Genomic DNA, 22,746 nt, shown 5'->3' with positions numbered 1-22,746 from the left:
ATACAACAAATTTACTGCGTTCTAATATTCATTTCCATTTTGCACTGTTAGATTTCTATGAATATCACTACATGTTTTGTCTGGGAACTATTTTCTGCATCGCAACGTTACGTGTCTGTATGAACCAGTGCTTCTCAAATAGTGGGGGGCGCGGTGCGATGCCAGGGGGGTCGCGCGGTAGTGGCCATTTTAGGCACAGGCAATACAGGCAATTGTCTGCTGCGCAAATTTAACGTGGGGGCGGCGGTGACAGCGGCTCAGTGCTTGGAAAAAAATCTGCGCCTCTATTCTCTGTTAAATCAGAGTTTACAGCTGAAACCTGTGAATCACCGTATCTGCAGCCGCGCCTCCCGGCTCCTGTCACAGCCGGCTGCGTGTGTGAGAACCACCCTTCCCACTCCCACACCACCCCTCCGGTGGTGTGGGCTCTCTCTGCCAGGTGGAACGGGGCACGCGGAGGAGAGCTGCAAGGCTGTCTGTTGCCCAACACCTGGATCATCCCATGCCTTTAGATTCCTCAGTTCATGCTAATAATGTCATTCTTTATTAACTATTGTAGACATTTTTAAGACGTGCCTTTATTTTCCATAAATGTAATCTTTGTCCGTTTGTTGTTTAGTATTTGACATAAAGACAGCAGGTAATGCAGGAAAACAGCAGCACTTTATGACATCAGAAAATAAACAATCATTTAGAAAAACAATCAGCACAATGTTTTTTATCTATTTCTTCAGACTAAAAGCGTTAATTCTATTGGTGCTGCTGTGTTAATGTTTCAGATCAATTTACATTTAATAATATTTATTGATTGAATTATTTTTCTCAGCATCAAATGGTTCAGTTGGTCAAAATGTTTCTAGTTTAAATAAGGACTTTAATACAGACACTTTAAACTTCTTTTCTGCTTTAGACTAGAACAGGGTTTCTGTGTGACAAAATAAACTTAATATGATTGGAAATTTGTAAGAGCATTCATTTTGCTTTTTGCTTTTGTTGATGTTAAAAGATACAATTTTAAGTATACTTACACAATTTTATAGATACTTGCCTAATATATATATTGTAACTGCACGAGTGTGTGTGGGGGGTGAGGGTATGGGGGTGGGGGGTTAGGGGGGCGCAAAACATTTTTCTTTTTCCTAGGGGGGGGCCTGGCAAAAAATAATTGAGAAGCACTGGTATAGACAAAGGTGGAGCCTCCTGCCCCGCGTTCTTCATGGGTGTCAGGCTTCATGGCCACCAGAAATGAGTGACAAAGTGTCTGCAGTCTGTTTATCACTGGGCAATATAGAATATTCTGAGAAGATGTCTGTACCAGAGAGCACAGGTGAAGCCTCACGTGCAGCTAGAGAGCAGAAGAATCAACACGCACCCCCAAAACACGTGTGTGCGCTCCTTCCTCCTACACACGCAGCGCGCTGACACACACACAAAGTCATTCTACAACACCTGTATAGTTGGTTCATTACTTAGATAGGTAGTAGTTAGTTGTTATTTGTTAATAAAGAATACTGTGTTGTAATTGCATTCATTTGCAACGCATCCGCTGGGGATTTTGTGTTTTTTTTTGGTTTATTTTGGGGAGGTGGGTGCAGTTAACCGCGACACCGTGCCCCCTGCTGGTTCATCACTGCGGTGATCAAAAATCCCACACCGTCACAGCTCTATGATGCACAGCTTTACATCGCCGTGTCTCCTGATGATCTTGAACCTATAAAAACTCTTTTAAATTGTATTTTAGATATAAAGTCATGGATGGCAGAAAATTTCTTACATTTTAACCAGAACAAAACAGACATTTTAATAATTGGTTCTGAAGACGAGAGAGGTTTTTAGCACATGTTAAGAATTCTAAACCTTCTCACTGTGTGAGAAACTTGGGAGTATTTTTTAACTCTGAGCTGAATTTGATCCCACACATTCAAAGTGTCAATAAGACAGGATTTTATCATCATTGCCAGAGTCTCCCGTTCCTCTCTCTTACCAGCACAGAGATGCTGAGTCATGCTTTTATTTTAGTCTTGTAGATGAATGTAATGCCCTGCTCTCGGTTTACCCAAAAAGTATCTGTATTACAGAACTCATTGGCACGAGTTCTGACATGCAGAGGGCGGGAACACATTACATCTGTTTTAAAATCACTGCATTGGCTCACTTTGGTTTCAGGATTGATTTTAAGATTCTTTTAATGGTCTTGGGCCTTCTGATTTGAGTGATCTACTTTTAAAGTATGAGCCCTCGTGGACTCTGAAGTCCTCTGGTGCTGGTCTCTTGGTTGTCCTTAAGCTGAGGACATAAACTTATGGCGAGGCTTCGTTACGGTCCTCGCCTGTGGAACAGCCTGCCGGAGAACCTCAGGGCCGTAGAGAGTGTAGAGGTTTTAAAGAAGAGGCTCAAGACCCACCTTTTTAATTTCGCTTTTAGTTGATCTTATCTGCTTATTTATTAGTGTAATTCAAAAGATTCCCAAATACTCTTTCCTCACAGCAGTGCCAAGCCTTAAGTTTCTTTTAGAAGTTACTTTTATTGTATTGTATATAGCAGGGGTTGGGAACCTTTCTGACCGAGAGAGCCATGAACGCCACATTTTTTTACATGTAATTTCGTGAGAGCCATACAACATGTTTCAAACTAAACATACAAGTGAATGTGTTAATTTTATGTAATTATCTGTGGATTTTTTTAAATAACATTGTTATTGCAGAGGACTGAGTTTAACTGGGTGGCTGTTGGGTGGCGTTCTAAATTCCAGAGTTAATTGAACGCATCAAGCAGAGATGCTGATTGGCCCTCAGTTCTGTCACTCACTCACTCACTCACTCACTCATTCTGTCGTTGGGGAGTTTGGACCAATGGGGTTCAGTTATGGGCCAAATAAGGAAAAAGGAGGACTGGTGTGGGAGGGTGGAATATAAGGGGGGGGGGGGGGGGGGGGGGCGTTCAGCGGTGGAGATTTAGGAGTTTTTGAACAAGTTTTACGGCGTTTGTTACGGCCTGCAGTAACCAGAATAAACAACCTTAAAAGAGGTTAAGTCTCCATGCCTCAGTGTGGGAAAGGGACGCTACATTATGCTGTTGCTAATGGATGATGAGTATTTCTTAGCATGGATGTGACTCTGGTGCTGCATGGTGGTTTTGCTGATGGTCTAGTCTGGTTGATACGTGGTGAGTTTAAGCTTCATGCAGCTGTTGAGACTTCCATCCGTTAAACGTGATCGTAGGTTAGGCTGAATGTTCTTTAGATGTGAGAAAGACTGCTCACATGCAGACGTGGAGCCAAACATTGGCAGTACAGCAAGACTTACACGCTGCAGCAGTGTGTGGTATGTGACGGACAGCGTGGTCTAAGTTCTGACAATCAGTGTGCGTTTCACCTCGCTGCCTGAGCCCTCTACCTCTCCCCTTTTCCTTCTGAGAGACAGGAGCAGCTGCAGTGACAGCAGGTCACAGTTTCAGGCTGTTACAAACTCTGTGATAGCACAGATAACAGGAAACCAATAGTGGACCAGATTTTTTTCTCTCCAAGCACCGCTACTACTGCGCGCCCCTCTGGCATCTCATCGCGCCCGAGAAGGACTGGTCTAATGAAGCCTTTTTTCATAGGTAGAGATCTGTCTGTGAGCCATATGTGGCCATCAGAAGAGCCAGATATGGCTCGCAAGCCATGGGTGCTTGACCCCTGGTGTATAGTATTCATTGTGTGTGGGGTCGTACGTGTTAACGTAGGGGAGTGGGAAAGGTGAAGGGTTGGTTGGGTTTTTATTGTAATATAGTGTATGTTTTTTGTTTTTATATGAACAGTTTGATTTGATATACCGTAAATTCCGGGTTATAGAGCGCACCCAATTACAAGCCGCACCCACTCATTTTCACGTATTAAGCTTGCTTCTTACATACATAAGCCGCGTCAGTGTACAAGCCGCATGCATTATGTAACGCCGTCAGCCCAACAAAGCAAGTCCTGACTCCCAGATTGGGTGCAAATGTGGGAGGAGACAGCCTTGCGTCAGCTCATGAACTTGAATACACCCACATCTGCCAAACAGCATGGACCTCAATTCTGTTCACAAGTTCCTCAGTTATGTTTTTTTTTTTTTTTTTGTTACTTATTGACAATCTAGGTATCATACATAAAATTACAAACAGTAACCATATACCGTAATTTCCGGACTATAAGCCGCTACTTTTTTCCTGCGCTTACAGCCGTGCGGCTTATTCAGTGACGCGGCTAATTTATGGAATTTATTAGCGGCCGCCGTGTATGTATTTTCGGACACAGTGTATGGTTTGAATTCTCTAACACCAAACTCGAGTCATTTACTTTTCAACACACCTCTTAGCAGCCAAACAGCATGGACCTCACTTCAGGTCTTAGACACTTCAGTCATGGTTCAACAAAACGAAACACGCATGCCCAGCCGCATCCCAGAATCCTTTGGTGCCATTAGACCCAACGTGCACGTGATCGCCGCTACAATATGACGCAGCTTTCAAGTTAAAAGCAATCGTTAAAAGCAGCGTGAAAAAATCCACCATCACCAACGGGTTTGGAAAAGCCGGTCTGTTGCGTGACGGAGAGAACAGCGCATGGAGTGAATTTACCTCTGAGTCATAGTGACTCGGCTGGCTGCACGTAAATATATGGGAATAATATCAGCCTTTATTTTGTCGGGACACGACTGGAAACACAAATTGACGTGATCGTTTTAACGGTTATTAAGGACTGAGCGGAGTTTTGCATTGAAACGCTCACAGCCTCCGTGTGAGCTGCGGGGCCGATGGCAGTCTGAAGGCTCCCACACGTAACAACGCATCCGCCCCTCATACACAAAACGTACAGTATTAAGTCCGATTGCTCTGCACAGACACGATTTGCTCCGTTCACCGGCGCAATGGGGACGAAACGCTCCTCCTTGAAGCTGCCCTGGCCAGAGCTGTCGGAGTAGATAGGAAGGGGAGACAAGGAGCGCGCGGGAGCGCGGAGGCGTCGAGCCATTCTGCAGGCTGCAGCCAGGGCTTACTCGAGGCGTCCGCGGAACAACAGTGTTTGTTGTGGAAGGAAACTTCTGACCCACGCTGCAAGGAGGCGCGCGTATCGCGCTGAGGCGCGCGCTTTTCAGTCGCCGCGGCTTTATTTTACCGGTGTGTTTTTTAACCAGCCCTGTTAGTACCATAACGCTGCCGCGACACAAGCGGAAGGAGAGCTTTACCCGTTCACCCCTCCATGCACTGCTGATACTTGCTCATTCTTAAACACGTACAACAGAATGGCGAGCCGGGCGTTGGCCCCGCCTTTAGCCCCTAAGACTCATGGGAAATGGGGAATCGCGGATGTAAATTTCCTCATCATAACTGAGGGATGTAATGTTGATTATATGGTTACTGTTTGTAATTTTATGTATGATACCTAGATTGTCAATAAGTAAAAAAATAAAAAATAAATAAAAAACCATAACTGAGGAACTTGTGAACAGAATAGAAGTGCATACTGTTTAGCAGATGCAGATATACTCAAATACATGAGCCTGAGGCAAAATTGACTCCACCCGCTGTGTGTTAATGAATCACACTTGCTCTGTGAGTCAGGACGTGATCTGTCAGGATGACAATGTTGCCTAACTCATGCGGCTTGTACTCTGACGCGGCTTGTGTATGTATAAAATTAGTTAAACACGTGAAAATGGGTGGGTGCGGCTTGTAATCGGGTGCGCTTTGTAGTCCGGAATTTACGGTAATCAACATTACATCCCTCAGTTATGTTGAGGAAATTTACCTCCGTGATTCCCCATTTCCCATGAGTCTTAGGGGCTAAAGGCGGGGCCAACGCCCGGGTCGCCACACTGTTGTACAAGTTTAAGAATGAGCAAGAAGAAGCAGTGGATGGAGAGGAGAACTGAAGAACAGCTCTCCTTCCACTTGTGTCGCGGCAGCGTTATGGTGGTAACAGGGCTGGTTAAAAAAACACACCAGTAAAATAAAGCAGCGGCGACTGAAAAGCGCACGCCTCAGCGCGGCACGTGCGTCAGAAGTTTCCTTCCACAACAAACACTGTAGCTATGCGCTCCGCGCTCGGCCCGCGCGCTCCTTGTCTCCCCTTCCTATCTTCTCCGACACCCCTGGCCAGGGCGGCTGCAGGGAGGAGCGCTTTGTCCCCATTGCGCCGGTGGACAGAGCGAATCTTGTCTGTGCGGAGCAATTGGACTTAATACTGTACGTTTTGTGGATGAGGGGCGGATGTGTTGTTACGTGTGGGAGCCTTCAGACTGCCATCGGTCCCGCAGCTCTGTGTGAACGAGCAGCAGGAGAACATGTCTCCAGCTCACACGGCAGCTGTGGGGCGGTGTGAGCTTTTCAAAGTAAAATTCTGCTCAGTCCTTAGAAACCGTTAAAACAATCACGTCGATTTGTGTTTCCAGTGGTGTCCCGACAAAATAAAGGCTGATGTTATTCCCACATATTTACGTGCAGCCAAGCTGCAGATTGCAGCTTTTCCTGCATGGATTCATGTTCATCCAGGCTAAATGCTGTTAGCCTTCACCTAACCGTTCTTCCGGCTTCGTTCTGCCACAAAAAAGCACTGACCACACAGATTAAAAATAAAATGATGAGCGAACAGGCGCTTCATAATAACCATAACATAACGATAATAAACGTATGTTTAAAAGATCATCTCGTATATTACGGCGCTGCTAATAGATGGACTAGTGTCACCATGACTCAGAGGTAAATTCCCTCCATGCGCTGTTCTCTCCGTCAGCAGCTGACCGGCTTTTCCAAACCCGTTGGTGATGGTGGATTTTTTCACGCTGCTTTTAACGATTGCTTTTAACTTGAAAGCTGCGTCATATTGTAGTGGCGATCACATGCACGTTGGGTCTAATGGCACCAAAGGATTCTGGGATTGCGGCCGGGCATGCGTGTTTCGTTTTGTTGAACCATGACTGAAGTGTCTAAGACCTGAAGTGAGGTGCATGCTGTTTGGCTGCTAAGAGGTGTGTTGAAAAATAAATGACTTGTTGCTTGGAGTTGGATAAAGCATTCAACCCATGTTCTGAGACTGAAAGTACGTACATGGCGGCCGCCAATTAAATACATAAATTAGCCGCGTCACTGAATAAGCCGCAGGACTGTGAGCGCAGGACAAAAGTAGCGGCTTACGGTAAAATGTTCTAGCCCCGCCTCTGGCAGATGCACACACGCATGCACAGACACACACGGAGGCGTGCACGAACACACTCACACTTATGCAAAGATAGACCAACACACAACACACGTTTTGTATGAATAAGACTTACTTCACACATCAATAAAAAGTCTGCACAAAGCTATTTACAGGTTGGAAGTATATTCATAAAGTACAGACCAAAAGTTTGGACACACCTTCTCATTCAAATCCAAACTTTTGGTCTGTACTGTACATTAATGGTGGAAGATTTATCTCACAGGACGTCTGCACACAGACAGCTACACACAAGATTTGCATTACTAATATTCTTGTAGAGGGCTGTAAAAACAAAACCCATGCCCATATTTGTGCAAAATTGAACAAGCAGGTGGGTTGAACAAATGTGTGCTTCTTAGAGTGAACCTTGATCACACTGAATGCTCCAGCAAAGGCAGGAGGCCCCCCAACCCAAGAACCAGGGACAGACAGCACAGCAGGATCCAAGAGCCCCACAGTCAGACAAAAAGACCTGGGAGAAACCAGCCTCCCACGCACCGGACCCCCACCACGGAGACTGAGACGAAGGCCAAGACCCAGCCCCCCAGCCAAAGAGTAGTAGGAACAGAGAGCACGCAGAGCCGAAGTTGGGATGTGTATCGGCAAGAGTCTGGCGATATGATACGTATCCCGATATTGTACCGGAACACATTTTCTTTCTTTTTTTTTCAAAGTATGATTTAGAAGAAACTCTACCTGAATTCAATATGTCTTCCATTGTAATAAAATTGTAATAATTAGTTTATTTAATGATCACAATATTGAGCACTGCAACTGTATATCATGTAAGTTGCTTTTACCCAAACACATTAATAGTGCTTTTATTTTTGTAACTTAAAATATAGAAAGGGAACAGTCAACATTGTCTGATTTCCACAACAAAATATTTTTCAGTATAAGAAAAAAATGGAATGAATGTGCTTTACTTTAACCAACAAGGTTCTACAGAATGATTGAAGAAATAAAGTGCTGTTTATTTTCAACATTAATGTAGCTTCTCCAGTACTTTTAAATGGTTCAGGAGTCTGAATGGTGCTTCAAAAATAAAGGGGGGGGGGGGGGGGCAGTTCTTTCCAGAAACAATAAAGTGTGAAGATGAGGCAGCATTCCAGGATAAAGGAGGTGCTTTAATGTGGATAAGATGCTTTGTTTCCATTACAGTCAGCTCTGCAGCTGCAGCCCTGCTTTCTCACTCGCAGAAGTAAACTAGTAACGCTCCTCGCCACGACGTCGGCCTTTGTCAGAGCGTTGTGATCCATCAGGTCTCTGAACTAGAATCTATTGCTGGCAGGTTCTGCAGAACTGTGGCCCACTTTACCGACAGCATTTTGGCCGATGCTACGTGCATTAGCCACTGTGCAGCTACAGTGCTTCACTGTTCTTATTGGAGCTACGAAGCACAGCAATCCACGTTTTTATGATGCTGGCAGCAACATGGAACAGAGTTTTGGTTCGGTACCCATCCTAAGTAGAAACTAAGTAGTTCATGTCTCATAACAACAGAAAAAGCTGGTTCTCGCTGAGACCTTGTAGTGGTCTTCTGCTACAGGTGCAGAGCTGCTCAAAGAGGCTCCGTGTTCTCTTCTGCCAACTAGTGGTCGGAGGTTAAAGTGGAAAACAAGAGTCAGACACTCAAGGACACTCAGAAATAATAAAATAAATATCATCCTGAACTATCGCAATATATTGCCGAAACAATTTTTTATAACACCCTTAAGCCGAAGCCCCCACCAGGAAAGGGACCTGTCCCACCCCTGGGCCCATACCCAATGCCCGACCGCTTGAGACCCACACTGGCGCCCAGACGAGAGGCACACCACCACCCAGGAGTCCTGAGCCCCCATCCAACCCCAGAGTTAGGCTGGGACAACCAATGACCAACCCACATTGCACACCCTGCGCATCCTGCCCGCCAGCCCCACTGAGGACAAACCATGGGAAGCGCCAGAAACCGACCGCCTGACTAGGAAGGTGGACACAGGCGACCAGCAGAGCCTCAGACAGGGCCAGGGGACGGTGAACCTGAGGACCAGGCTCTAGTTGTTGTGCTGATGGAAAAAAAATTGGGGTGCACTTGTGTGTCCCCCAAAAAAGCCCGGCCCTACCTGCTTCCTGGGGGATACAGTCCACCCTTACCACATGTTATGGACTCCCTAACCGCGTGAAGAAGAGCCTCAAAGTCGGGGCGCAGAAACCCCAGGACGTCACCAACACCCCGGCAGCAGACGCCGGCCGGCCCCATCCAGTCTGGGGAGACGGGGAACAACGTGACCACCCCCCTTCTCGCTGTTTGTGTCTCGTGTGTGTTCTAAAGAGGTGCAATTAAAATTTGGCGGACTGGGGCGATACAGACTCCCCCCATTCTTGACAGGACCCTACGTGAGTGTATTTGTGTGTTGATGTTCAGTCTATAGCGTATGTGCTAAGAAAGAATGCAATTAAAATTGGTGGTTGCTTCAACCAATGATCCCTGCGTGTCTCTGGTGAATAAAGCCTGATTTTTTTTGTGGGGGGGGGGGTCTATTCTTATTTATTTATACATGTTGGGGGATTTACCCCCCCCCCCCCCCCCACACACACACACACACACCTTCAACTCCCAGGCTTCTTGGTAGGTGTTGAGTGTAAACAGGGAGACTAGTCCGCTACATACAGTAGATTGGTGCTGCTGGAGCCCTGCCTCACGAACCCCACCCAAGCCTGACGCCTAGTCAAGCAATGCATTGTGGCAGAGGCACCGCACAGTGCACCAGCCCCCCAAGACCACTCAGCCAGGGAGGAGCAAGTCTAAATACCCATCAGATGACCCCCATCAACCACAAGCACTCAGACCCCTTCCAGGTGGCCAAATGTGTTCCGCCTCCACCCCGTCAGCCCCAGCCGAGCCAACGGGAGGCGCCCGGGGCTCCAACAGGCCAATCAGGATGGCCCCAACCCAGCCCTGGGACCAGAGGTGACGCAAGCTCCCCTGCCTAGACCAGGCGCAGGGGGCTTAATTACAGGGGGTCTGTCAGGACTCCCTTCACAGAGGGAGTGAAGTTCTTCTATATTGTTTTTATTTGCTCTTGATGTTAACTCCAAGCTGATATGATCCAAGAGGATCTGGTAGGGATTATGACTGATGTTTTTAAAAATGAAAGATTTCAATCTCTCCTCTAAACCCAGGGTTCCCAAATCCAGGCCTCGAGGGCCAGCTGGTTTTCCAGAATCCCTGCCTTATTTGCTGCTGATCACTTGGATCAGGTGTGTTTAGCCAATAAGGACCTTCAATGGCAGGTTGGTTGGAAAACATGTAGGACACTGGCCTTCGAGGCCTGGATTTGGGGACGACTCCTCTAAACTGTGTTGCATGAATCCTGAATACCCTAAAGCAGGGGTCCCCAAATCCAGGCCTGGAGGGCCGGTGTCCTGCTGGTTTTCCAGAAACCCCTCCTTATTTGCTGCTGATTACTTGGATCAGGTGTATTTAGCCAATAAGGAGCTTCAAAGGCAGGTTGGTTGGAAAACACGTAGGACGCCGGCCCTCCAGGCCTGGACTTGGGGACCTAAAGCCTGTGATAAAATGCCAGAAACTGTAAGGCACACCTTCCTTAGGCTTGATTGATTCCTGTTCTGATCTGCATAATTAACCCGTAATCACGCTCCTGCACCCCTGTGACTCTGTTGATGTTTGCTGCATTGGGGCAGAAGATCCAAACTGGGTCTGTCCACAAGGGGGTGCAAAGGGTGTGTCCACATAGGTGGGGCTTTGCTCTGTGTGAGATGCTGCTCTTTTGGTACAACAAGGGTTTAAGGTTTGAAAACAGCGGTTCAGAAGTGTAAATAAACGCAGCAAGGAGGAAGCAGGTGGTTGCTATGGTGATGGGGGTGGAATAAGATCTTATCCTAAGAGGCTAGCAAAAGAGGCAGAAACGCTGGTCAGGGTCACAGTGCAGGAAAGTAGGAAAAACGAAGCATGATGACTTTAGAATGATAACAGTGCTAACAGGCCTGTGTCTTTGTGTGTTTTTCTGTCAGCTCGTGTCACTGCTGCTGGATCTGGAGAGTCTGACAGTCTGCAAAAGTTTGAAGGTTCAATTCCCCACAAGCTTACAAGTGCCTTCATTTGACTGCCACCTGCTTGTGGCTCCATCCTGCATCACTTGTCTGCCTTGCCTGTTGGAGGAAGATGAGGAGGAGGAGGAAGAAGAGGGGAACGAAGAAGAAGATAACTGACTAAGCAGAAAACCACAATCCGCTAAAATTAATCAAGAAAACAGCACTGACTTGAGCGGATGAAGCTCCACCCACATCTCTTAACAAATGTGCCACACCTGTGGCTATTTCAAAGTCTCTGAAAGTTAAACACTTGTCTGCTCTTGAAGGCCTTCTGGGAAATGGAGTCCTGAATTCCAAAGCAGCTTGTGCCCAAACGTTTCTACCTCAGTTTGTTCAAAATGTAGTGGCTCACTGCAGTTCTGCCCCTCAAAGCTGGTTTTATGTTCTCTGCAGGACTAAAGGCAAAAGCTGGATGGGTCACGCAAAAGCTTCGGTGATGGTTTACTGTTATACTTCAATATTTTCATAATCAGAGCTTTCAATAGTTTTATAAATACTTTCTAAGTTTTTGAATTGTCTCCTGTTTTTTTTATTGTCACACAGCTCTCTGACTTTTTCTTGAGTCTCAGTCTTCGGCAGAATCCAAATTGCTTCCGTACTCCTTTCAGCTTCTGCCTACCCCTACATTTAGCACTAAACGCAGAGAATTATGGAAAAACTGTGTCTTTTGTAACCCTTGTGCTATCTTAGATGACCCCCCCCCCTTACATTGACGTGTTCTCCCTACCATGACAAAGGTGGATAAAGGTGGAAAGATTTCATGTAATCTATGGATTTGTAAAAATACAACCCAATTGAAATTTGGTATTAGGGTGTTATTGCCATACTTTCACATACGCAATAACGCCCCAATACCCGATTTCAATTGGGTTTTATTTTGAAATTTTACATCAGATCCGTCTGAAACTTATTTGTTACACAACCAGGTGAGACACTTTCAGTGAGAAGTGAAATGACTCTGTGGAAACTAGGAGTTTTCATTTTACACACATGTCAACATTATAGTAAGTCCTCCTCAGTACGTGATTTTGATTCAGTCTTTTCTTGAAAATTGATAGACACATCTGTATCCATCCATCTATCTATCTATCTAGTAGCGACCTGGGGGTTAGCCCCACCTCCCAATGTTAAATTGCCTAGGATCTAGACCCACTAGACAGTGCTCTGAACCTTTTTTCTTCAATGATTTGTGATCTTCACTGGTGTCCATGGATTACATGAAATCTTTCCACCTTTATCCACCTTTGTCATGGTAGGAAGAACACGTCAATGTAAGGGGGGGGGAGTCATCTAAGGGTTAATACTGGCTGACAAGTCTAAAACACGACAGCAGAAGATGGAGAAAAAATAACGAAAGTGAGCAGCTGCTAACAGACAGGGAATATAATACCAGAAGTGTATGGAAGCATTTATGTAGCATAATTAAAAATAAAAGTAAAATGGTATTTGACATTTCATTTTCAAAAAGTTCTCTGGTAAATGTGTAGCAAAATTCATTTAGAAATATCTAATTTGATAATTAAGAACAGAAATGCTTTTTCATTTTCTAAATGAAAGTGCATCAAAAGACTCAAAATTAAAATGAAAAATCAATACTTCAAAATGCTTTTTCATTTCTACTTAAAATACCGCTTATTCCGTGTCATAATTAAAACGAAAATGCAAAGAGGGAGATGTCAGGAGATGTCCCCTTAGTGCCCTACTCGCCAATTTTAACTGCACCCCCCTTAGTACACACACCCCTCCCCCTTCAATATATACATTCCAACATAAACACACACACATGCACACACACACCCTCTCAAACACACATACACGCACACACATTTTGCAAGGAAGGTGGGACCTGGGTCCATCTGTCCCCTACCCCTTCCCTGGTGGGGGGTGCGGGCCCCTTGGCGATGGCGGCCGTGTCCCTTGGGTGCCAGCTCCCTGGGCCCGGCGGTGCTCTCTCCGCACGGTGGGGGGGTTCATATTACACCTGAGCCAGGGGTGTTCGTGTCCCTGGGGGGTGGGTTCTGGTCCTTGCCCCTGAGCGCTGGGCCCCGCCAAACTTCCAACATGGCCGAGCCTGGTCGGGCCATATTTATAACACCCCTTGTGGGCCACCCTTTTTTCCCCGGGGTTTCCCCCTCCTGGGCGGGGGCGGCGGGCCCCTGCCTTGCTCCTCCCTGGACCAACCGTGGGCCGGGTGGGTGGCTGCCTGGAGTGCGGAGCGGGTCTCCCTTGGGGGGTCCTGGCTCGTACCTGGGGTTGGGGCGGGGGGATGCCCGGAACTCCTGGGTGGTGGTGGGGTGCTCGTCTGGGGCTGTGGGCGTCCTTCTCCGGTGGGGCCCTGCGTTGGGCTCTTCCGGCGCGGCGGGGGGGCTGCTTTCCTGGCTGGGCTGGGGCGGCGCTCTCTTTCCCTCCGCGCCTCCCTGCTCTCTGGCTCTGGGGGCCTCGCGGCGGTCCTGCTGGCCCTGGCCTGGGTGGCGGGCTTGGTCGCCCGGGGGGCGGTTGTTCCCTGCCTGTTCCCATGTGGCGTTGGGGAAATTCCGGCTGCCGCTGCTGCTGCGGCGGGGGTCTGGGTGTGGGGGTGGCTGGGCGCTCCTCCTCCTTCTTGTCACGTTCCACCATCCATTTTAGAAGAACATAAACACTCACCTGAGCACAGGTGTTAGCTCACCTTTGCACTAATAGTTTGCATGATTGAATGACTGAAAGATTTCACACTAGTTGGTTTAAAGGCATAGGTATGCGTTCGTGAACACTATCTGTTTTGTGTACATGTTGACATGTGGACATTTTTTGCAGCTAGCAGGTGTGCTGATAATATTTGAGTGTGTGTGAACAGGCCCCGCCCTTTTTGTACTACATTTGAACTGTACCGTAACGATAAACAACCAGTAAACCTGTCTGCTCTATACTGCTTCATGGTCTTACCCCCCCCTCTCACTATCACCCCCCCCTCTGACATCCCTCCCTCTTCTTTCCTTTTCCGTCCGGTCCAACACCAAAGATTTTCAATCATGGTTGAAATTAATAAAGTTTGGCCTCAAATACAAAAGGGGTTTGTTCAGTCACACCTTTGGTTTGTCTGAAGATTAATAACCCCTCTTGTTAAAGTAAAATATGTCCAACACAAGAGGCCCTCAGCTCTCATCTGCCTGCCTAGCTGTTGGACAGGACAAGTAAAATAAATAAATAAATAAATAAAAAAGAAAATGCAAAGAGGGGATTGCATTTGCGTTTTCACATCCACCCTGTGAATAGTGTTGCATAATTCAATTCCACTTAGCATTTCCAGAGGGAAATTTTACATCAGATCCGTCTGAAACTTACTTGTCACCAGGTGAGACACTTTCAGTGAGACGTGAAATGACTCTGTGGAAACTAGGAGTTTTCATTTTACACAAATGTCAACATTATAGTAAGCCCTCAGTACGTCATTTTGATTCAGTTGTTTTTTTTTAAAATTGATATTAGACACATTTGTAATATATATCTGTATCTATCTATCTATCTATCTATCTATCTATCTATCTATCTATCTATCTATCTATCTATCTATCTATCTATCTATCTATCTATCTATCTATCTATCTATCTATCTATCTATCTATCTATCTATCTATCTATCTATCTATCTATCTATCTATCTATCTATCTATCTATCTATCTATCTATCTATCTATCTATCTTGTAGCGACCTGGGAGTTAGCCCCGCCTTCAGCCCCTAAGACTCATGGAAAGTGGGGATTCTTGGTGTGAAAACCATGAGTGAGAGGGCTGGGAACAGAAGTGACTTCCATGCTGTTTGGCTGTTTGTGGTGTGTTTGGATAAATGGGCTTAGATGCTGAAAAGGAGAGTTAGCTTCTCTGCCTTCTTCCTCTTTGAGATTGTCCAGGGTCATGCGGTGCATGGGGAATGGACAGTTCTCCAATGAAGCCACTTAAGTAGCTGCTAGGCTACAGTGGCGTAACAGCTGGGTAATTACATTGGTGTCAGAAGTGGGATCCTTAGCCAATGCTGCTATGGCTTGGAGAGCTAAGCCATGGAGCGAGAGATGGCTGAGATGGAACATCAAATTCACAACCTGGAGGCAACTCCAGACAAGGACAAGGGAGGAACAAGGGCGAAATCATCTCCCTGATGGTACGAGCACCCGCCGCCATCTGCAGCCTGTCCCTGCGAGTCGGGTTTCCATGCCAGTGATGAACCGTCCAGAGCAGTCTGTGATGACGGTGCGCAGCCCAGTCGAACTTTTGCGATGCAATGGCTTAACAGCACTGGAACCACACCTGGCTCAGGTCAACTTGGCGACCGGCCATGAGGGCTGGAGTCCCGAGGAGACTTGTTACACACCCAGGCCTGTTACACATCCAGGTACTGCTGGACCTCTCATCTGTGGAGCTGCAAGACCTGTCGGCACTGACAGCAGCATTAGAGCGATGCTTTGGAGAGCACGGTTCGACAGAACGGAACCGACAGCACCTGGAGTTTCGTCGCCGTAGGGACGATGAACGCCTGGGAACTTTCGCCGCTGATGTGCAGCTCTTCGTAGAGAGTCTACTCCCCCAAGGCATCCCGAGGGTGGTGCTGCTACCACTGCGGGGTTTTGATTGTTTGATTCTGCTGGCTGGACACATACTGGCACGGAACTGTGTCAGTAATAGATATGCAAACCCAGCTAGCTGGGAGGAAGACTGTTACACGGTGGTGGTTGGAACCCAGAATTGTTAGCATGGGTCTTCAGCCAGTGTGTTCATGTGTTTTGCTGTCTGTGTTGTTTGGTTCTCAGCTATGTAAGTGTTGTGGGGAAACTTAACCCTCTTAGGTGGGGGCAGTATAGCGACCTTGAGGTTAGCCCCACCTTCAGCGCCTAAGACTGAAGGCGGGGGGGGGGGGAGGTTTGACCGCAACTCCTGGTTTCTTAATTGAATTAAAACCTTAGACCCCAGATGTGAGCTGTATTAATCAATGGTTCTACTCTCAAGGTGAATGTTTGTCTCCTTTCATGCTAGACTACAAAGTGGGACTTAAAACACAGCTGGGACTTTAAGTACGTCTTCTTTCCCTTTCAACTTTTCCCATCAGGGGTTGCCACATCCTCTCCTTTGAGGATGAGTTGCCTGGTTAACTTGCCAATGTTTTGAATGAATGAATGAAAACTTTATTAATCCCAACAAGGAGAAACTCAGTTCCAGTCCATCTCGAAAAAGAAGGTCAGACAAACAGCAACACAGGATACACACACACATCTCGAGAGGTTACTGAGGTCAGTGCAACCGAGCGCCTTAGATGACCTGCGCCGGCGCACCTTTGTATAGCATGCAGATGGACCACGAAGGGGGCCGGGGGTTGGGTTTGGTGACAAAAAAAAGTCGTATCCCTATACTGCGTACAATGTGTTGATACAAGAAAAAAACTACACCGTTTAAACACAAATAGCACATATTCAGACAAAGACACAGTACATGAGGCTCAGGGGGGAAACGGTGGTGGACGGGAGTGGGGGGCCCCCCATGAGTCTGTCCATCAGGTGCAGCTCCGTGAGCCAGGCACATCTTCCGGGCAGCTCACAGAGGAGGTAGGGAGGGGGTTGGGAAGCCGAGGACAAGCAGGGAGGGGGTGAGTTGCAGTTATCAACCCTCAAGAACAGCTGCTGTAGTCCACTCTGTAGAAGCGGCTTTGTTTTGGTGGAGCCAAGGACAGTTGTCCATAGCTCCTTCGGGGAGTCTGATTAGATAAAATACTTTTGGGCGCCAGCAGGTTGTTTGTACTGCCGGCAAAGTCCTTGACTGGCTCTTCGCTTTGTGTGAGGCAGAGATTGATCCGAATGAGAAGTGGGTGAATTTAGCCCAGTCTTCCCTCAAATCCGGGCAGAAACTTGCTCCAAGGTGGCATCCATCTTCCGCACAAGTTCAGGGGTCTCAAGCAATCTGCTTAAGTGGGCAAGACAAGCACAGAGCTTTTGATCCGCTTGTGAAAGTTTCTCATTCTGAGTCTCTCCTCCCCGAAAAATCTTTCCCAGGAGCTTTGATTGATTGCCTCTCTCCATCTTCTGCTCCCAGACCGCCTGATAATTAGAAATCCTCCGATCCCAATTACGAGGAATCCAATTATCAGAAATCCAAATAGGTACATGTCCTCGACATCCTCCACAGACAGCTGGGCCAGGCACACCAGCCTCCACTTGCCCCATGGATCGATGGTGTATCCAGCCGTGTGGGTGCCGTCCGGGCAGGAAGGGTCCGCTTTCCCGTTCCTTAGTGTGGAAAACACTTTGTCAATTGAATTTAGAGACCAGCTGATCAGATCAGTTTTATGCCAGACGCCCTTCCTGATGCAACCCTCTCAATTTATCCGGGCTTGGGACCAGCACAGAAGTACAGAAGGGAACAGGGAGCAGCCCGGATTTGAACCCTGGTCTCACGGACGGAAGGCGCTGCAAACCAGCACGAGCTAAAGCAGCTCCATTTTTGGTTAACCCAGGGAAGATTTTGTGTAGTCGCCAGAGCAGTCTTTTTAATTGTGTGTTCTTTGTTATCTTACAAAATGTGTGTTTTGTAGTTGTTTTTATTTATTTATTTTTTTTCCTACCCTGGTGTTTTAGTCATACGAACTCCTTAGGTATTTCTGTTTTCTTTGTGATAGATGCTCCAAAAAACTGACAGAGCAAAGACCCAGCTAACATGGCTCAAAACAATAAACTCTCTTTTTGTTCCCTTTTCAAACTGTGGTCCTGGGTGTCTGTCTCCACACACATCCAAATCCTAGAATTCTGCATGGCTACATATATACTTTATTTGCTATATACTTTATACAAATGTAAGCAGTTGCAGCTGGCTTTTAGAACATCCCAATCCTAAATGCACTGTTTCCTGTGACACCTATAAGAATGTTGTCAGAATTCATTATATGATAATAATTTATACTTAATTTATCTCACATTGGGGAAATTCTTCTCTGCATTTGACCCATCCCCTGGGGGACTGATGAGCTGCAGCCAGACCGCGTTTGTAGTGTTAAGGGTCTTGCCCAAGGACCCTCACTGGGTGATGTTAATTGGTTGCTGTTGATTTGGTCATTTCCCCATTACCATTGTTCATTCCCCTCAGGGAATCAAACACTGGTTTCCTGTGTGGCAGTCTCTGACCTTACCAACCGAGCTACCCAGCTGCTAACATGCATTAATTACAATGTGCAAAGACTGGCTAACTATATCTATATATAAGTATACGCCATTTTACATGTTCACAGCAGCAGAAAGCAACTTCCCTCATAGCCTTTTAAGAGCAGAATAGCCCTGGACATGCTTCTGGCTGAGAAAGGTGGCGTATGTAGCATGTTTGGAGACTCATGTTGTACCTTTATCCCAAATAACACAGCTCAGATGGCTCAATGTCCGTAGACCCTCCACAGCCTTTGTAGAAAGGCCGTGGAGGGTCTATGGACATTAGGCAGGAAAATTGAGGCTCACTCTGGAGTGGACACATCAATGTGGGACCAGTGGATGATAAAAACTTGGTCATCTATTCTCTTGTGGCAGTTTTTTGCAGCGCTATTTACCCTGTGTGGATGCTGTTGCATTTGTGGAGATCATGGATGCAGCCTTTCTTCACGCACTGGGACAGCGTGAAACGGCTCGCTCGCTGGCTGCTGTGGAGGACAGCGAAGAATTGGACGAAAACGACATACCAACTCTACCTGTTCACTTCCCCTGACCACTCCAACCAAAATGTCTTGGCGGATGAAGGATTCTAAAATCAACATATCCTTTTGAGTATACATTTTAACAGGAATTTGAAAATGATTAATAGACAGATAATCAAAAATAAAGTTGTCTACTTATACGGGTTAAGATCAGGTGACTGACTTGGCATACAATACTATTCGACAAATACGACCCAGGCCACTTGGGTATGTGGTCATGAATCCGATACGTATCCGATCTCTTCAAATGCAACCTCCGTCTGAACGGCCAGGCCACATGTATCCGATCCGTACGTCATTGATACACTACAAAAGTCATGATTCTGTAGGCGGGAACGAAAACATAAACATCAACCATGGCGGACGATGCTGCTCCAGGGCTCTTATCGCAACTGGCCGGTTTTTGAAAAATTACCACCGAAATGGCAGAGCGTGGTGTTAAACCTTTCCAGGGATGACACATTTTTTTCCTTTCCGACCATGGTCAGAAGCGCGGGGGAGACCTTCTCCAGGGCCGAAGCCGGATCCTTTTTGGGGTTCACTTCCCCTTTCGGACCCTCAGATTCTCCTGAGCGGGTTAATAAAGAGTCAATAGCATTTCTTCTTGGGGGAGCCTTCTTTTATTACCGTTCTCCTTTCTCCCTGACACACACAACTTGAATGCGCCCCCACTGCCCCTCGCGCTGCACATGCTCTCTCCTCTCTCTTACACACACAACTGTGCGGCCCCAGCACATACACATCCCCATTCCACAACAGTGGGTAAAGACGATCCTGGCTCCAATGCCTTCTTAACCCTTGTGCTATCTTAGATGACCCCCCCCTTACTTTGGCGTGTTCTTCCTACCATGACAAAGGTGGATAAAGGTGGAAAGATTTCATGTAATCCATGGACACCAGTGAAGATCACAAATCATTGAAGAAAAAAGGTTCAGAGCACTGTCTAGTGGGTCTAGATGACCCAACTCCCAACGTCACAGTCGTTAGGATAGCACAAGGGTTACAATGAGAAGATATTCATTGTACTGGCTCCTTTGTGAAAATAAATGTAATAATGCAAAAAGAGCTCCACTGTTGACAACACTGTTGTTGACATCCATTGTTAACGTTAGCTACTTCCGCAAACAACGAGTGACGTTGCTCCCCGTTGAGTACTATTCTGCGCATACGGGTCACTTCTGGATCATTTCACGGTCACACAGGAGATCACAAAAATTTGCATTTAATTGGAAATGTGAACGGCCTTGCAAAAAAACTGGATTTTTTGAAAAAAATCGGAATTGGGCATTAAGCTCTGCAGTGTGAACGTAGCCTTGGATATTGACACGCCTACCTCCTGGAGACTGTTGTCCACTTGGTTGGCTGTTGTGAACGGGTTCCTCTTCACCATGGAAATGATTCTGCCATCATCCACCACTGTTGTCTTCCGTGGACGTCCAGGTCTTTTCTTGCGTTGCTGAGTTCACCAGTGCTTTCTTTCTTTCTCAGGATGTACCACACTGTTGATTATGCCACTCCTAATACTGTAGCAATTTCTGGCATGGATTTTTTCTGTTTTCTCAGCTTAATGATGGCTCCTTTCACCTGCATGGAGAGCTCCTTTGACCGCATGTTGTCTGTTTACAGCATGATCTTCCAAATGCAGCACGAGTCCTCTAATCAACTCCAGGCCTTTTATCTGCTTCACTCATGATGACATAACAAGGGAATTGCCCACAACTGCCCATGCAATAGCATGGAAGTCAATTGTCCAATTACTTAGGAGCCCATGAAATGAAGGGATTGGGTTTAAAAAATGCTTTAGTTTTTCACATTTTTATGCAACCTTTTTGTTCAACCCATTGAATAAAAGCTGAAAGTCTGCACTTCAATGGCATCTGAGTTGTTTTATTGAAAATTCACTGTGTTAATGTACAGAAACTAAATTAGAAAGAATGTGTCTCTGTCCAAATATTTATGGTCCTGACTGTACTTTATTTACTTATCATTGTAACTGCTGTTTTTAAGGCTGCTTTTTGAACTGTTGTTCTACCCAGGCTGCTGTGTTGAATTTTGTTTCTTCTCCACATTCCCCACATGCCATCTGGAGAAGGGGATATGTCTGGAAGGGTGGAGGGAGTTTGGAATACAAACTGATGAGGAGCTATGAACCAAGACTCCCATGACTGTAGAAAGACCTTTAAACAGGTGTATTGTTAAATACTGACCTTGCATCTGTTAGACTCATTATGCTGTTCTGTAACTAGGGCAACCAATTGTAAATAAAATAGGAGCTCCAGCAGAGCTGTTGGAGACAGAGGACTGTTGTGTGTTTCGGCTTTGCTTGCAAGAAATCGCACTGGGCTCTTGTGTCTATTTTTTAATGCTGTCTTGTGTTTTCAGAAATAACCTTGACATACCACAAATCTATCAACATGATGTTCATTTCACTCAGGTTGGCCTTTTGGGCAAAGTGTCTTCCCCCACTCCACCAATTTTATTTGCACCCCTTTAGAAAACAGTTGCACGCACCAAGAGGAGGTTGGTCATGTTGGACCCTGTTTCTCACCTTGACCCGGGATGAGCCGGTGGCCAATGCAGGGGGTAGTTGCTCCTTGGCATCTGTCTTTGGTGTGTGTGAGTGTGTGTGTGTGTGTGTGTGTGTGTGGGGGGGGGTACAGTGCCTTCACTGGAGCATTCAATGTAATGATGACATACACATCAGGGAATACACAGTCATTCAACCTACCTGCTCATTCTTTCTGTTTGAACAAGGGCATGAAAAATTTACATGCACTCTAACATTGGGAGTTGGGTCATCTAGACCCACTAGACAGTGCTCTGAAGCTTTTTTCTTCAATTATTTGTGATCTTCACTGGTGTCCATGGATTACATGAAATCTTTCCACCTTTATCCACCTTTGTCATGGTAGGAAGAACACGTCAATGTAAGGGGGGGGGTCACCTAAGATAGCACAAGGGTTATAGGTCTTGGGCCATATCTCACTAATCTTTTAGTAAAATATGAACATCTGTGGACCATAAGATCCTCCAGCACTGGTCGGCTAACCATTCCAACTCTTTTCAGCATGGCCCTTATTTATAGAACAGTCTGCCAGAAAACCTGAGGGCCACAGATATTTTTAAAATAAGGCTTAAGACCTATCTTCTTTACTTGACTTTTAGCTAATTTTATTGTTATCACAAATTTTATTTAATTATATCTTGTGATTTTACACTGTAATAATAATAACTCGTTATAACATTCTTTATTTTGAAAGTCAAATTTATGACGTGGTGAAAGATACCAGATCTGACTACTTCCGCTAGCTAATGTCCTCGAATGTGAAGAGCCCAAAAATATTGTTTGACATGATAAACTCTATTGTTTTTCCTGCAGCCCCAGCACCCCCTGTGTCCTGCAAAGCTGACAGCAATTAATTCCTCAAGTTCTTTGCAAACAAAATTAAGACGGTCAAAGAGCAGCTCCCACCTCCTTGGTGTGATGATTGTGTTGTGGTGGAGCCTGTTTCACACAAATGGTCTACTTTTAGGCCTGTCACTCTGGAGGACAAATCTGCTCTGCTGACCAGGTTGAAACCTTCCACATGCCCATCTGATGTGATTCCTTCCAAATGCTTCCTAAAGGTGTTTGATGTTATTGGCTAAATTGTCACTGAAATGATAAACCTTTCACTTTCCACTGGTGAGTTTCCAAACTCATTTATCCCTTGTGCTATCTTAGATGACC

At 46.1% G+C, this 22,746-nt stretch overlaps 1 protein-coding gene across 9 annotated transcripts in view; it reads left to right on the top strand.

The window, feature by feature from the left end:
* Positions 1-11,833, top strand: part of LOC101166383 (uncharacterized) — a 31,665-nt gene extending 19,832 nt beyond the window's left edge. For 8 of the 9 annotated variants that reach the window (XM_011477676.4, XM_078950007.1, XM_078950008.1 and 5 more), the window contains one exon: positions 11,240-11,833. In XM_011477676.4, the coding sequence (XP_011475978.1) occupies positions 11,240-11,437 (198 nt within the window). In that variant the 3' untranslated portion in view covers positions 11,438-11,833. Of the gene's footprint in view, positions 1-7,581; positions 7,712-11,239 lie in introns of those variants that run through there. The other variant, XM_078950009.1, reaches the window with a different exon arrangement.
* The last annotated feature ends 10,913 nt before the right edge of the window (positions 11,834-22,746 follow it).

The sequence above is a fragment of the Oryzias latipes genome, chromosome 7 (genome assembly GCF_053564925.1).
Source record: "Oryzias latipes strain Hd-rR chromosome 7, Olatipes_Hd-rR_3.1".
NCBI classification, from domain to species: Eukaryota; Metazoa; Chordata; class Actinopteri; order Beloniformes; family Adrianichthyidae; genus Oryzias; species Oryzias latipes.
This window is presented reverse-complemented; position numbering and strand designations above follow the sequence as displayed.